We start from the raw sequence: 13,900 nt of genomic DNA on the forward strand, positions 1-13,900 counted from the left end.
TTCTCAAAGTAAGGTCGGGGAGGATAGAGTGTACATGGACCTTATCCAGTTATCCCTACCTCAAAGGTAGAGAGGCTAATTCCGATAGACCCTTGGTAGATACAAATTTATAAGCATCACCACAATCAGATTCCAAGTACCTTAAAGCAAGATAGAGGGAAAAAAAAAGGACATGAAGCATTGTAAAATTTTGATAAAAATAATTATTTACTTGTGCTATGGAACTAGCAACTCTAAGTTTTTACAAATGACTTGAGATGTTATTGAGTTTATACAAGTACATATTAGCATCCTGCTACTGAAAACACTAATCTTAAATACAATTACATTAACCAAAAAAGGAAAATGAAAAACCATATTCCCTTGCCAAAAGCTCCCTCTCCTGCAATGCTATTATCTTTTAGAAACGCGCGTTCCACATGTACAACGATGATCCCGAGTGTAAGAATGTATCGCAGAAAACTTCAATCTCAGAGTTGGTCATCGTATCGATATCTCAATGAAACTATCAGTCGGAATCTAGTCATCAGGCTCAGCTGAAAAGTCAGGCTCTTCAGGTTTCTGTAACTTAGGCAATCTTACATCTTTAAGCTTTTGAGCTCCTCTTCTTGTGTTAGCAGCAAATCTTGAAGCCAATATTGTGACTCCGAGGTGTGATATTCTTGGGGACGGATTTGAGCTAGCGTTACCTTGATCATGCTCCTCATGTTGCTCTGCTTCATCGACCGTACTCTCATCCAGAGAAAATGATTCCAGTGCGGCAAGATCTTTTGCCATTGTTCTCCGCTTGTGTCGTCTCCATGCAGCCTGAATGAAACAGGCTGCCCATGTGCGCCAATGGTGAGAGTAGAACCGGAATGTATGCTGGAGCTTCTTGCTATGAAGGCGTCTAAATTGGTTGGCAACAAACTTGAGATCTTCAGCTCTCAATGCGAATGCTTCTACTTCAACAAGCGCCTTGACTGTTCTGGTCGAAGAAGGCAAGTTGATCGTTGATTTCGGAAGCAAAGCCCAAGCAAGTAGCTCCTCTCCACAAAAATCTCCAGGCCTCAATGTAATGCAATTGAAGAAACCAGTCCGACCACCATTCGTTGTAGAACTCTCGAGCCTACCTCTGATGATAAACAACATTTCCGCGACTGGATCTCCTTCACGGACAATATAAGTGCCTTCTGTGCTTAAGGACGAGACTAGACGTTCACATATTGCATCAAGTAATTGATCATCCATTTGGGAGAAAAATGGAACCTAAATAGTTAAAACAAAATAAGTCAAGATGAGCTTAACATGCAAGAAGGAATCAACAACGACAAAGAATGCATCTGTAACAAATGTTTATATAATTACAGTTTACAACTGAATCAACAAACATCTGTTCTATACAGATCGAAAAGTGAGAAAATATAAAAGAGATGATGGTCCAAAACACAGCTGAAGTATCACATATTAGCGAGTTTCCTATCGAAAGGTGTTCACTTTTCCTACCTGAACTATACCACTAACTATTTATCAAAACACACTTCAACAACCAGTTGTTCCCTTTTCCAATCTGAATGATGGTGATATTTCAGGTAGGAAAAGGGAACAACTGATAGTTGAGGTGTGTTTAGATAAATAGTTGGTGACAGTTTAGGTAGGAAAAGTGATTACTTGATCGTTCAGGTAGAAGACTCGCAAAAACGTGAAACTTCAGCTATGTTTTTTACCATTAACTCAATATAAAAATGTGTTTATCTGAAAGTGGTAAACATATGCAAGATACAAGGGCCAAAAAGGATGGTGTAATAGAGATGCATATTGAGAACATACTCAAGAAACAGAAAAAAGACCAACAATATAAGTGTGCATCTTTTTAGAGGCCACCCTTCGAGCATATGCTTTTTGATAAATATACCAAACACTTCCGAAAGAATCAGTCAAGATGAAGGAAAATCATACCCTTCGGACAAGGTCCAGGCAAAGATGGCGTTGGATGTCACGACGAAGATCAGTAGGCAGGCCATGTAAAATTGTCTCTTCATCTACTCCTCTAGTAGCAACCCATTTATACTGATCAAAACGTCTAACCCGCTTTCTCAAATCTTCTGGAAGTTGACGATGCTCCATCCACTCTTCAGTATCTCTTCTCTTGAGTCTCCATTCCTCGACCCTCAACGTCAAAGACTGCAAGTATGTCTACATGCAAGAAAAAAAATTAAGAGTTAATATCCAAAAAGAATGATAAGAGAAGAAGTTGATTGCAAAGTCCTAAAGTTATGTACAACTTGCAGTTTGCACCCAATTAGAGTATTAACATGACAACAACATTACCCAGTGTAATCCCACAAGTGGAGTTTGGGGAGGGTAGTGTGTACGCAAACCTTACCCCTACCTTGTGAGATAAAGAGGCTGTTTCCGCTAGAGTTTAACACTATTTATCATTTAATAAACTAACATCATTCTTTTTATCAAACAAGGCAAACCAAACTTGTAAGACTTGAGCATGGCTCCTCTATCCACCACCTTATAACTGAAGTTTGCAGAAAAGATCATTCTTGAAAGGCCAGATAGCCTAATTGACACATTTACTGTTCCGTGTTGACATCCCGCCCCTCCTACTCGCTGGGGTTTCATTAAAGCACCTGAATTCGTTAAAAGCTTGTTTTTAAATCCCTCTGATTGTTGACCGAGCTTATATGTCATTTGTTTTACTTAGTCGGATAAAGTGCGTGATTACATGCTCTTAAGAGCAGCATGTATTAATTTTGATTGACTATTTTTAAAAACCTAAAAAGAAGAGCATAAAAAGTCATATCAAAGGTTTATATTCAAAAGTCTTACCCACACTAATTATAAATTGTAAAACCATATGACTAGATACTACTAATTTTATTCATGATGATGCTACAAACAAATGACGATACAGTCCCAAACAAGTTAAGGTTGACTGTATGAATCCTTAGTGATCATGTTTCTCCACTTAAATACTATCGCAGGCCAACATTATACAAAAAAATTTAAAAGATAAAAATACTAGAAGTTCTTTTCTATTGGCATAAAAGTCTCGAATAAGGCTAAAAGAACTCCTAGAAATCATAGCACTTGATATAAATGTACTAACATGACCAAAATATATTCCTAATTAATTAGTACCACCTATATACAAAATACATCCCTGATTAATTACTACCACCTATGCCTACATACATCTTTTTCTTCTGTAGTGTCTTATCTTTCGCTAAGTCTGCATCGATTCCAAGAAATTAAGTCTTTCAAACATCTTCCCCTTCCATGTGATTTTAACTCTGACTTATCCCTTTTAACACCTATATTCATCATGGTTTCATGCCTATTGACTAGTGCACCTAGAGGGCAACACAGAACATGACCAAATCATCTCATACTAACAATAAGGTGCACGAACAAGCAATTCGATACTCTAGCAACTGTTATTATGTAAACCTTGATTTTGTTAACTTGCACTCAAAAACTTAAGCATCCCATGAAATTCATGCAAAATTTATGCATGTAAAGAGGATTATAAAATTACGACCACGTTGATTACAAGCAAGTTGGTATCGGCTATGTTGAACCCTCAATGTCCATGTAGTAAGCCCATATGAATCAAACATTACATTTGTAAAACGATAATAGTTTCTTTAACTCTAGAAGCTCTCTACATTTTCTACAGACAAATAAATCTATAAAGAGTAATAATATATGCAAAAAATTCACCAATCAAGCATAATCTAGGATATGTCAAATCAAGAACAACAATTATAACTGTCCACCTGTTAGTCAAGATCATGCTGTTAATAAACAGTCAAGAGAAAGAAGTACAGGGTCTAATAAAACAAGCTCATATTGAGGGAGAATGAATAGCAGCAGAACCTTTGATTTACCTGCATATTCCCAATAAGATGTGCGAACAAAACCAGACCCAAAATTGCAATAAGTATAGCAAAGGAAGTCTCCCCGATAAATGTACTCGTAGACAAATTCTGCCCATAAGAACTGTAACACAAGAAAAAGAAACATTTGAAGTTCAGATCTTCCTTCAAATGGCACATTTAAAAAGTGGATTAGAAGGGCAACTGGCACATTTACTCTCTAAATGTAATTACATCCTTAAGAACCTTTTTCAACGACTCCATCATGTATTTTCAAGACAAAGCAGACAAAACCATGATTTATAGACTACATATCCCGCTATCAACATTTCTAGGTAATAGCTTGTTTAATGAAACAAAAGAAGTATGGATCAGTACCCACAATAATCAGTGAACGTCTACGACTGTTCTTGGAATGACAAGAATAATCACATCACCCCTAGAAACTCCCTGAGAAAGATGTTGTGAATTAGATAGTTGGAACTCATATTAACCATGTTAGGTGTTGAGAAGCATGTCACTCACAAGGCCAGATAACAAGGTTTTTTTGAAATAACCATGGTGTCCGGGTCAGCTTGCATGCACCTCGATTAATTCCTCGGGCTACCTGCCACCTCCCACCAACAACAGGTACTAGGTAACTCTATCAACCAAGGCAAGAACAGATGAAAGATAACCTAGTGTTTTGTCTCTACTGGGATTTGAACGTGAGACCTTATGGTGTTCAATCCACTTCATTGACCACTAGGCCACACCCCAGGGGTGCACTTTCAAAATTGGAAATGCCTAATTGGTTTATCATTTCAATAAATTACAGCCAAAAACACTAGATAAGAACATTATAAATGTAAATGACGTCATTATTTGGTCCAACCCCATAGTAATATTACCTCAGCTGTTGTAAGCCCCACCACAAGCAATAGAAGTACTTTGCGATAAAACTTGAGGAGACAACATCCTTTTTAACTGCGCTTTCAAATATTCCATATTTAAAAGTACTATCCCCATCTGGATCACAACTTTCAAATACATTGGTGATATTTGCCCAACTCTTACGAGAACTTAGGTCAAAAGTATCACAATCCAAGTAGCGAAGCACGCACTGCGTAGAGCTGTCTTCCTTTCGGCATATTGATTTCCAGCAAGAAGTATATCGATCAACTGACAGTAAATACCATGCTGCACCTATAACCTGAAAAAAAAAAGAAAGAAAAACAAATACTCTGTCATTATATTTAACTCTAAGAAAAGAAAACAAAAAGAAACACAGAGAAGCAAAACTCCTGCATAAATACAGAGGTTTTCAACCAATACTTTGTGACGGTCACAGGTTAATACCACAATTAACCGGACTTTTAACACATAAATTTTGGAAATTAGGTTGTTGGAGCTACATACATGACTTGCCAACATGTAGAGAAGTAGATTATATGCAGCCCCTGCCCAAGCAGTTTTTGTGACAACTCCAGTAGCTTTGATAATCTGTGAACTTAATGGAAATATAAGATACAATCTGGGGATGTATTGGATTAGGACAATCAGCGCAAGAGCATTATTGTTATGATTAGCATGCTGGCTTCTCGTCGCTGGTATAATGAACCAGATGACTATCTGCAAGAAAGATTACTGTTTCATCATACCCTGCTCTACTACAGTAAAAATAGAGAAATTTTAAGGACAGGTGAGATATAAACTAGAAGAACGTGTTATCAATTTCTTGACATGTAAAGCTACCACCTTTAACCAGCATATGCTTCAAATACCCTGATACCAACTAGAATCAAGAAACTAGAACTATGAGGCAAAATCACTAGTGACTAGTCCAAAATCAGGTTATCATTCCTACAAAACCTCCTATTTACGGTATATGAAAATCTTTCACTATTGACATGGTATATATTCCTTGATTGAATTTGGCTTCGCTGCGTCCTGAATCAATCAAAAAGCTTATTGATTTGATTCATCCCTCCCGACATGAAGGAATGCCCGATAATCCTTTGGGGGCTGGTATGTCCTTTCAGTTCTGGTCTGGGGAACGCCGATCAGAGAAAGCACTCCTATACTGCCTGGTGTTGATTCAGCAATTTGCATCTAGTGGGGAGCTTTGTCATCTCAAAGAATAAGCAGATTTTTACCATATCTAATGACCCTAGCTTGCCAGAAGTGTGGTCAATTTTGGATCCTCACAGTGCTTTTATGAGAACATCAGTTAGTTGGCCTTTTGAGTTGACAAAACTCGTAACAATGCACCTAAACTCAATCCTTTTGTTGAATGAAATGACAATCTGCTTCAATGTGTTTCGTTCAGTCATAAAAGACTAGATTTAAAATGATATGTAGTATGGGTTGATTATCAAATATCATTATCAATTTAACTCCTCCAATCTTTAACAGATGTTGTCTTAGTCCTATAAGCTCACAAGTAGTTAATGCCCTAGTCCAATATTTTGTCTCTGCACTTGACCTAGGCACCACATCTTGCTTTTTACTTTTCTAGGGTACTCCCTTCGTCCCAATTTATGTGGCACTTTTTTTTGTCTATCCCAAAAAGAATGTTACCTTTCTATAATTAGAAACAACTTTAAAATTCCCCTTTCACATAAATGTTTAAGGTTTGTTTTAGACCACAAATTTCAAAAGTCCTCCATTCTTTCTTAAACCTATGCCTGGTCAAACATTGTCACATAAAATATAATAACCTGAGGTGGACCGTCTATCAAAGGGACAACCTGCCTAATTTGCATCAGAATACCCAACATGTGCATCTCCGTTGCCCCAATTAACCTTGTCCTAGAGAGCCTTTCAAATATATTAGGATGTGAAATACTGCATTCCGGTGACTATCACAAGGTGATTGGAGAACTGGATGGGTGATCGTAAGATAGTTGAGTTTTTTAACAAGTCCCCAATATCTACCTTGATCCATTAGAGGCTCCCCCTATCATTGAACAAGCTTAGTACTTGGATCCATGGGAGTGTCCACAAGTGTGTAGTTCAACATACTTGTGTCTTCCAAAATATCTAAGGCATATTTCCTTTATGAGATGACAATGCTATTATCAGACTGTATCACCTCAATGCCTCGAAAGTATTTAAGCTTCCCCAAATCCTTAATATGAAATTGACTTGATAGATGTTGCTTAAGTTATGCGATACGCCGATACCTTCATGACCATTACTTGTGATAACAATGTCATCAAATAAAACAGTTAAAATGATATGTTTGTCATGAGATTAATGCCTATAGAATACTGAATGATCAGCTTGTGTTTGAATCATTCCAAATTGTTGGCCGACAGTTCAAACACAACCAAACCATGCTCTAGGAGACTTCTTGAGACCATAAAGAGATCAATGAAGTCGACAAAGAGATCAAATTGCAATCCAATTAAGTACAGAAGCTTGTGAAATGTTTATAAGATAAAATGTTCCTAGTAGAACAACATACCTGAGGTAGAGGAAGAGTTGCAATCAGATCGATGAAAAAGTCAGATTTTAAATATCTTCTAGCAATTTCTCCAGGATCCATTACAAGCTCACCCTTCCCAAATACCCTTGTATTTGGGGCAACATAAGCAGTCCGGAACTTAATGAACACATGTAATAGATAGAAAAAATCTGCTATAGTTCGGAAAATGGTGACAACAATTCGCAAATTCAAATCTGTTTTCACACAACTCGACTCTTTAGTTCCTTGTATGATGGGCAAAAAGAAATACAATGGATCAACAAACAGTGCCAGCAAGCATGATATAATAAAAATTCTATTCCACTGGATTACAAGGTCACTCCCCGGATCAAGTATTCGCTTCCTCCAGGACTCATGGTCCTCGGGATACACCTTCTTAGGCCTCCCAAACTTAAGAGTATCAGTGACTTTATATTTGCCATCAGAGTTCAATAATGGAGGTGAGAATTTTTTCTCTACGTTCGAACTGTCTGCTATTCCTCCCAAAAAACCACCTTGTTGCTTTTCACCAGAGTAGAACCTAAAAAATGCATAAATCAACTATGAGCTAAACAAGAAAGTCTTGATTATGATACAACAGCAACAGCAACATACACAGTGAAATCCCACAAGTGGAGTCTAAGGAGGGTACAGTGGCCCTCGGCTCAAGTACATCAAATCAAAGTAGGTCCTTGATTATGATAAAACTAGGAAAATTTTGCCCTCATTGAACTAACTAGCTTATGTTCCAAGTCATGTTAAGCAAAATTGTACAATCCAGCTTATGTTCCAAGTCATGTTAAGCAGAAATGAATACAAGATATTTCAATATCTAGCATCCAGCACAATAAAGAACCAAAAAATGCACAAATCAACTATGAGCTAAACAAGAAAGTCCTTGATTATGACACAACAACAAAAACATACCCAATGGAATCCCATGAGTGGGGTCTGGGAAGAGTAGAGTACACACAGACCTTACCTCTACCTCTACCTGTTTCCAGAGGACCCTCAGCTTAAATACATCAAATCAAAGTAGGTCCTTGATCATGATAAAACTAGGAAAACTTGCCCGTGCTTTGCGCAGTCGACAAAACCTCATTGAACTAACAAAATGATCTTCCAGCAAAGAAATCAAAACACAAAATTGCACAATCCAGCTTATGTTCCAATTCATATTTTGGAAAAGCAGAAATGAACACAAAATATCTCAATATCTAGCATCCAGAACAATAAAGAACCAAAAAAAATTCAATCTTTAAACACCCAAAGTTCTAATTTCTACAATATATCACCAAAAAAAACAAAAAAGATCTCATCTTTTTCCAAATTACTACACAAGAAATCATCAAATCACAGAAACTAAACCAAAAACACAAAAAAAAATTAAAAAAATATCCCATACCTTACAAACCTCTCCTTCTTCGGCTCCATTCCAAGAAGGGTAACAACAAAATAATAATCAAGAATAGGTTTTTTTTAAACCCCTTTACTCTTTCATCTCTTCTAAATGTGAACACAACACAAGTCTTCAGAAAAAAAGTGGTCAGAAGGGAACAGTGAACTAAACTAAAAATACCCAAAAAGCCCTTTAATCAAGAAAAAAGATTAAAAAAAATTTATAAAAAATAAAAAACATTCTTGAAAGTATGTTTTGTAGTTAAGATTTGCAGAGTTCTGTAAAATTCTGATAAAATAAATAATTTTAGTGTGAAGAGGAAGAGTGATTTGGTGTGGTCAGTGATTGATATTTTAGATTTGGAAAATTTCAAAGTAATTAATTCATTTTAATAAATTAGTGTTAGTTGTAAGTATTAATATGGTGTTAATTAAGGTGCAGATGCAATTAGTCAAGAAATGTTGACCAGAACAGGACTATATGTATAAATAATTAATTAATAGTAATAATAAATTGCATTTTTACAAAAAAATAAATTAAAAAAATCATGTGAAGTCATATTCATTTGTGGGGTCCATGAAGAATTTTTTATTTTTTTTAAAAAAAAAAACATTGATTATCCTATTGGAGGCATGATTACTAGTGGACCTACTAATCTTTTCTTTGTTTATTCTTAATTTTCCCCATAATGAAAAAAGAAATAATCGGTTGGTGACAGTCAATTAAATGATATTCATTGTTTTTGAAAGGTGGGAGTCATTTTTTGGAGTTTATGTATCACCAAATAAGAATTAAGGACTATCTCAAATTTTTTGTTTGTAATAGTCTATTAACTTTTCAAAATATGTGTGATCAACTCTGTTAGACCTCAAGTTTTATTGGTTCATTGATAAAAACCTATTAAATTATATTTATTACATTCGATAAGTGGATTTCATTTTTTTTGGAGTTTATGTGTCATTAAATAAAAATTCAAGATTATCTCGATTTTTTATATATATTTGTTCATAAACGACATAATTAGGTACACTTCACTATCGTATATATTATTATTACCTATATTTTCAAAATATTATGTATTTTATCACTAATTAAGAGTTTTTGCCATATATTGAAGAAAAAAATACTTAGATACATGTTTTTTTGCTATCAGATACACAAAAATAGGGAGAGAGGCAAGCGAGATTAGTATGTATCCAGATACATGCAAATCACACTAGATACATGTATATGTATGTATCTAGAGCGATTCACATGTTTTTGAAATACTAGATACATGAGAGAGCGGCGAGCGAGATGGTAGAGAGGTGAGGGAGGCCATCAAGATTTGCTATGTATCTCATATACATGCAAATCTTCTTGGATACAATGTATTTAGAACAAATTACACTTAATTTTGACCTCATGTATCCGAGATACATGTATCTGGACACATCTGAAGGCACCAAAATCTGATAAGATACGTAATATCACGAGCTAGAGTGTGTCTAAATAATTAGTTCCTAAACTAGTGAAATTTACGTAAGTTTCCCTTGATTGCTTGGAACAAGTGTCATAAACTTTGTTTGAGCTCAATTTTTTTAGAAAATATTAAAGTAACAGATACTCATATTTGGGCTCAAAACTTTTCACAATCCAAGCCCATACCCCTAATTTGTTCCATTTTTTCAGCAGCAGTCCAACCCAAAGTCCAAATCCAAGTTGCTGCTATGTATGTTGGTGTTGTTATTGGGGAAAAAATCAAATCGAGAATCAAATCAAAATTTGAGTTTTTTGATAAACTCGAATCGAAGAACCGAACACTCGTCGTATAAAGAACTACACAAGGAGATCAATAATTAATTTATCCAAAATTGGGAGGACACTATATGATAGAATTTCTCAATTATAATGTAATAACTATGAGTTACTGAAATAATCATTTTTTTTTTCCTTTTCATTGAATGTGCAACTATTTTCTAAATTTTAAAAGAAAATCACAAATTTACGATAGTTTTCATCACCATTCATTAGTGCCTGAAGTGAGATTTTCATTCAAGTATCTATCATCGATTATATATATTCATAAAAAGAAATCATATATATATAATGTGATTTTTTGAAGAAAAAAAATGATTCAAATGAATAGAAGCATACTATAGAATTTTTTGACAAATAAAATTCATCAGATTCATGTTTTTAAGTGGTGTTAATAAAACATTTTTTTATTGACAAGAAAGTTAGAAACATAATTCTAATCCTTAGTAGTACTACCAACTTATTAGAATATTCTTTTTTTTTTATCTTATCATCTTAGCAAATTGACATACCATAAGTTTTGTACTTTGTACTTATAATATTTTTATAACCTTTAACACATATAACATTTAAATTTTTTTATTAGATAACTGTCCTACTAAAAGAATATAAAATTTAGCAAACAAGCACCAAATTAATGATAGAATAAAAAATATTGGATACTTATCTTCCAAACCAAACAAATATAATATAAGCATAATCTCATTGTGTTAAAATTTACATGGCATTTACGTGGTGTAGACTATAAAATTATGAAATTAATTTTATAATTAAATATTTACACGCGAATAGATGTGATGAAACTGATAATAATGATTGATGTATTAGGTGAAATGTATTTATAAGCATATGTTTTTGTTGCTAAAAATGATTAAATTGGAGAAAGATAAACAATTCAAATGAAATAGAGAGCGAGTTAGAAATGTCGTTTTTTCGAAGGATATTTAGAAAATTATAAAAGATTTTAAGAATAAAATAGTAAAAATTTCGGTAAAATAAAAAATGCTTGTAAGCTGAAAATTGTAATACAAGCTTGAGATCAAGGGCAGAGCTACAACCGGCAAAGGGTGGTCAGCCGAACACCCTTCACCGAAAAATTGGATCAAAGATAAAATATTTGTTATTATGTGGATATATTAATAAATGAACACTCTTAAATACAACAAAGGAACCAAAGGTAAGAGTGCTCAGTTAAGAGCCTAAGGTTCCTGGTTTTATCTTGCTTACTGCATTTCAACAAAATCTTTTTTTTTTAAAGGAAAGAAACAGAAATATTTGTCCGAAAAAAGTTTCAACAATTCTCTTGAACTATAAAAAGTTCACTTATTTTAAATTATGAAAAAAGTCTCAATAATTCACTTAAAAAAAAATTTGCACCCACTTCGCTAAAAAAAAAATCACTCTTTTAAAGTTTGAACACCTTGACGAATTTTCTGGCTCCGTCACTGCTTGAGATGACCAACGTAACTTATAACTTTTTGACAAATTTTACCTTAAAAACACCTTTAATTTCGTCAAACACATAAATAAATTTTAAAAAATATTTATAAATCAATTTGATCCGCGTATAAATTTATTGAGAAACTTCTCATATTTGGTCTTAATAAGTGTTTTTCTCCTCTCTTTTTTTCTTTTTAATGTATGTCACAAATTCATAATTGTTTAAACCAATCTTTTCATTGACAAGAAATCAAGATTTATCCTTTCGTACTATCAATTTATTTCAATTAATTAGTTCCTTATCTTGTCAAGGAGTATTGTCCTATCATGATAAATTTTAAAAGAGGGTTCCAATGCTCTTTTTTTTCCATTTTATGGCATCGTGTTTGATCGGATACAAAATTTTACAATAAAAATATAGAAATTTGTGGTTTAAAAATAAATTGTAGATATTTTGTGACTATTAATATTTATAAAGAGTAAAAAAAAAACTTATTTTAAATGTAGAAAGGTGTTTTTTTTTTTGCAGAACATACTTTAAAAAAATGCATCACATAAAATGAAATCAAGAAAGTAATAAGTACTCCGAAATTCATATAATTTGAATCTAGAAAAACGAAAAATGATTTGTATTTAGGTAGTGAAATATACCAAATGATAGCCTAAAATATTAGGCACTTATCTTCCAAAAATACAAACAAATATAAACAAAATCTAGATAAATATGAATTTTTCTTCATTGTATGAAGTCTTTTGGCATATTATGTATAAAATAAAATAATATATACTAACAAAAGAGATGAGAAAATGACCAGCAACTAAGCATGCCAAGACCAAACTATTTTTAACTTTATGTTTTCATTGAATTGGTACAAAAATGAACCAACAGCTTCTGTTTTGTCCATATTTAGATAAACAACCCATCTTTTTTATAAATAAAAATATAGTGAATTCGATACACAAAGCATCTTGCGTTATCATAGTTTGCAAGGATTTATACTCCAAGAGATGTAATAGAGAAAATAAGCATTTGTGATCTCTTTGACGACTTGATGAATAAAAAATGAAGGGAATTATAATATTTAAATGGTACAAAAATGCAAGTGTTTGAAATTTGAGACAACATCCAAAATAGGTTCACAAGAAGAAGCAAATTTTTGGAACATTCTTGGTATAGTACCATTATTATCTATTAGGATATGCTTTTAGTATGCCTCATTTTGAGTCATTTCCAAGAAATGGATAAGCATTTGGGGATCTAGTCAATTGAGGACTTCTTCCAATTATGTATTTCCCAAACTTTGTAGGTAGAGTCACCTCTGGATGTAAATTCAAAATTTAAATACTTTAGGTTCCATGTTTCAAGTAGTTGATTTACTAAATTTGAATTCTATATGAATATACTTATTTATTGAAAATTTATCTGTCGAACAATAACCTTTCCACTCAACATCATCAAATCACTAAAGCCCACTTTTGTCCCTGCTCGACGCAACTCAAACAAGAGCCTAAATTATTAGTTGAGCGACAACCCTTCCACTTGATACCATTGGATTTCTAAGGCCAACTTTTTTGACTACACGACATAATTCGAACAAGAGCCCTAACTTGCTAGACGAAAATCGAGCAAGAGTCCAGACTTAGCATATCATCACTAGCACCAAGATTGTCACTATCAATATCGATCTCATCAAAAAGGAAAAACCTTAGCAATATTCCTCAAGAGTCATAACCAAGCATTGTCCCAAATGGAGGCCTCTCAAGTCTCTAAGTCAACATAAAGAACCAACTTTTTGGTGTATAACTACTCTAGTGGTTGAACACCTTCACCATCAACTTGTCTACCGATTTCGAGCTACGCTGAAGGGTAAGTGAAAACACTATTAATACTCCTGATGGGGAAGGGGGAAAGAAGAAAAACTACTATAGCATTGGTGATGCATATGG

The 13,900-nt window shown here is 33.9% G+C and overlaps 1 protein-coding gene across 1 annotated transcript; it reads right to left on the reverse strand.

Moving 5' to 3' along the window:
• Positions 1–196: 196 nt before the first annotated feature.
• On the reverse strand, positions 197–8,878 carry LOC125876003 (cyclic nucleotide-gated ion channel 17-like). The gene is made up of 7 exons (XM_049557098.1): positions 8,723–8,878; positions 7,318–7,858; positions 5,268–5,480; positions 4,760–5,061; positions 3,882–3,993; positions 1,939–2,175; positions 197–1,248 (listed from the first exon to the last, which is right to left on the reverse strand). Exons 1-7 carry the CDS (start codon positions 8,749–8,751, stop codon positions 520–522), a joined length of 2,163 nt encoding a protein of 720 aa, XP_049413055.1. The 5' UTR covers positions 8,752–8,878; the 3' UTR covers positions 197–519.
• Positions 8,879–13,900: the final 5,022 nt, after the last annotated feature.

Source organism: Solanum stenotomum, chromosome 9, assembly GCF_019186545.1.
Source record: "Solanum stenotomum isolate F172 chromosome 9, ASM1918654v1, whole genome shotgun sequence".
Classification (NCBI taxonomy): domain Eukaryota; kingdom Viridiplantae; phylum Streptophyta; class Magnoliopsida; order Solanales; family Solanaceae; genus Solanum; species Solanum stenotomum.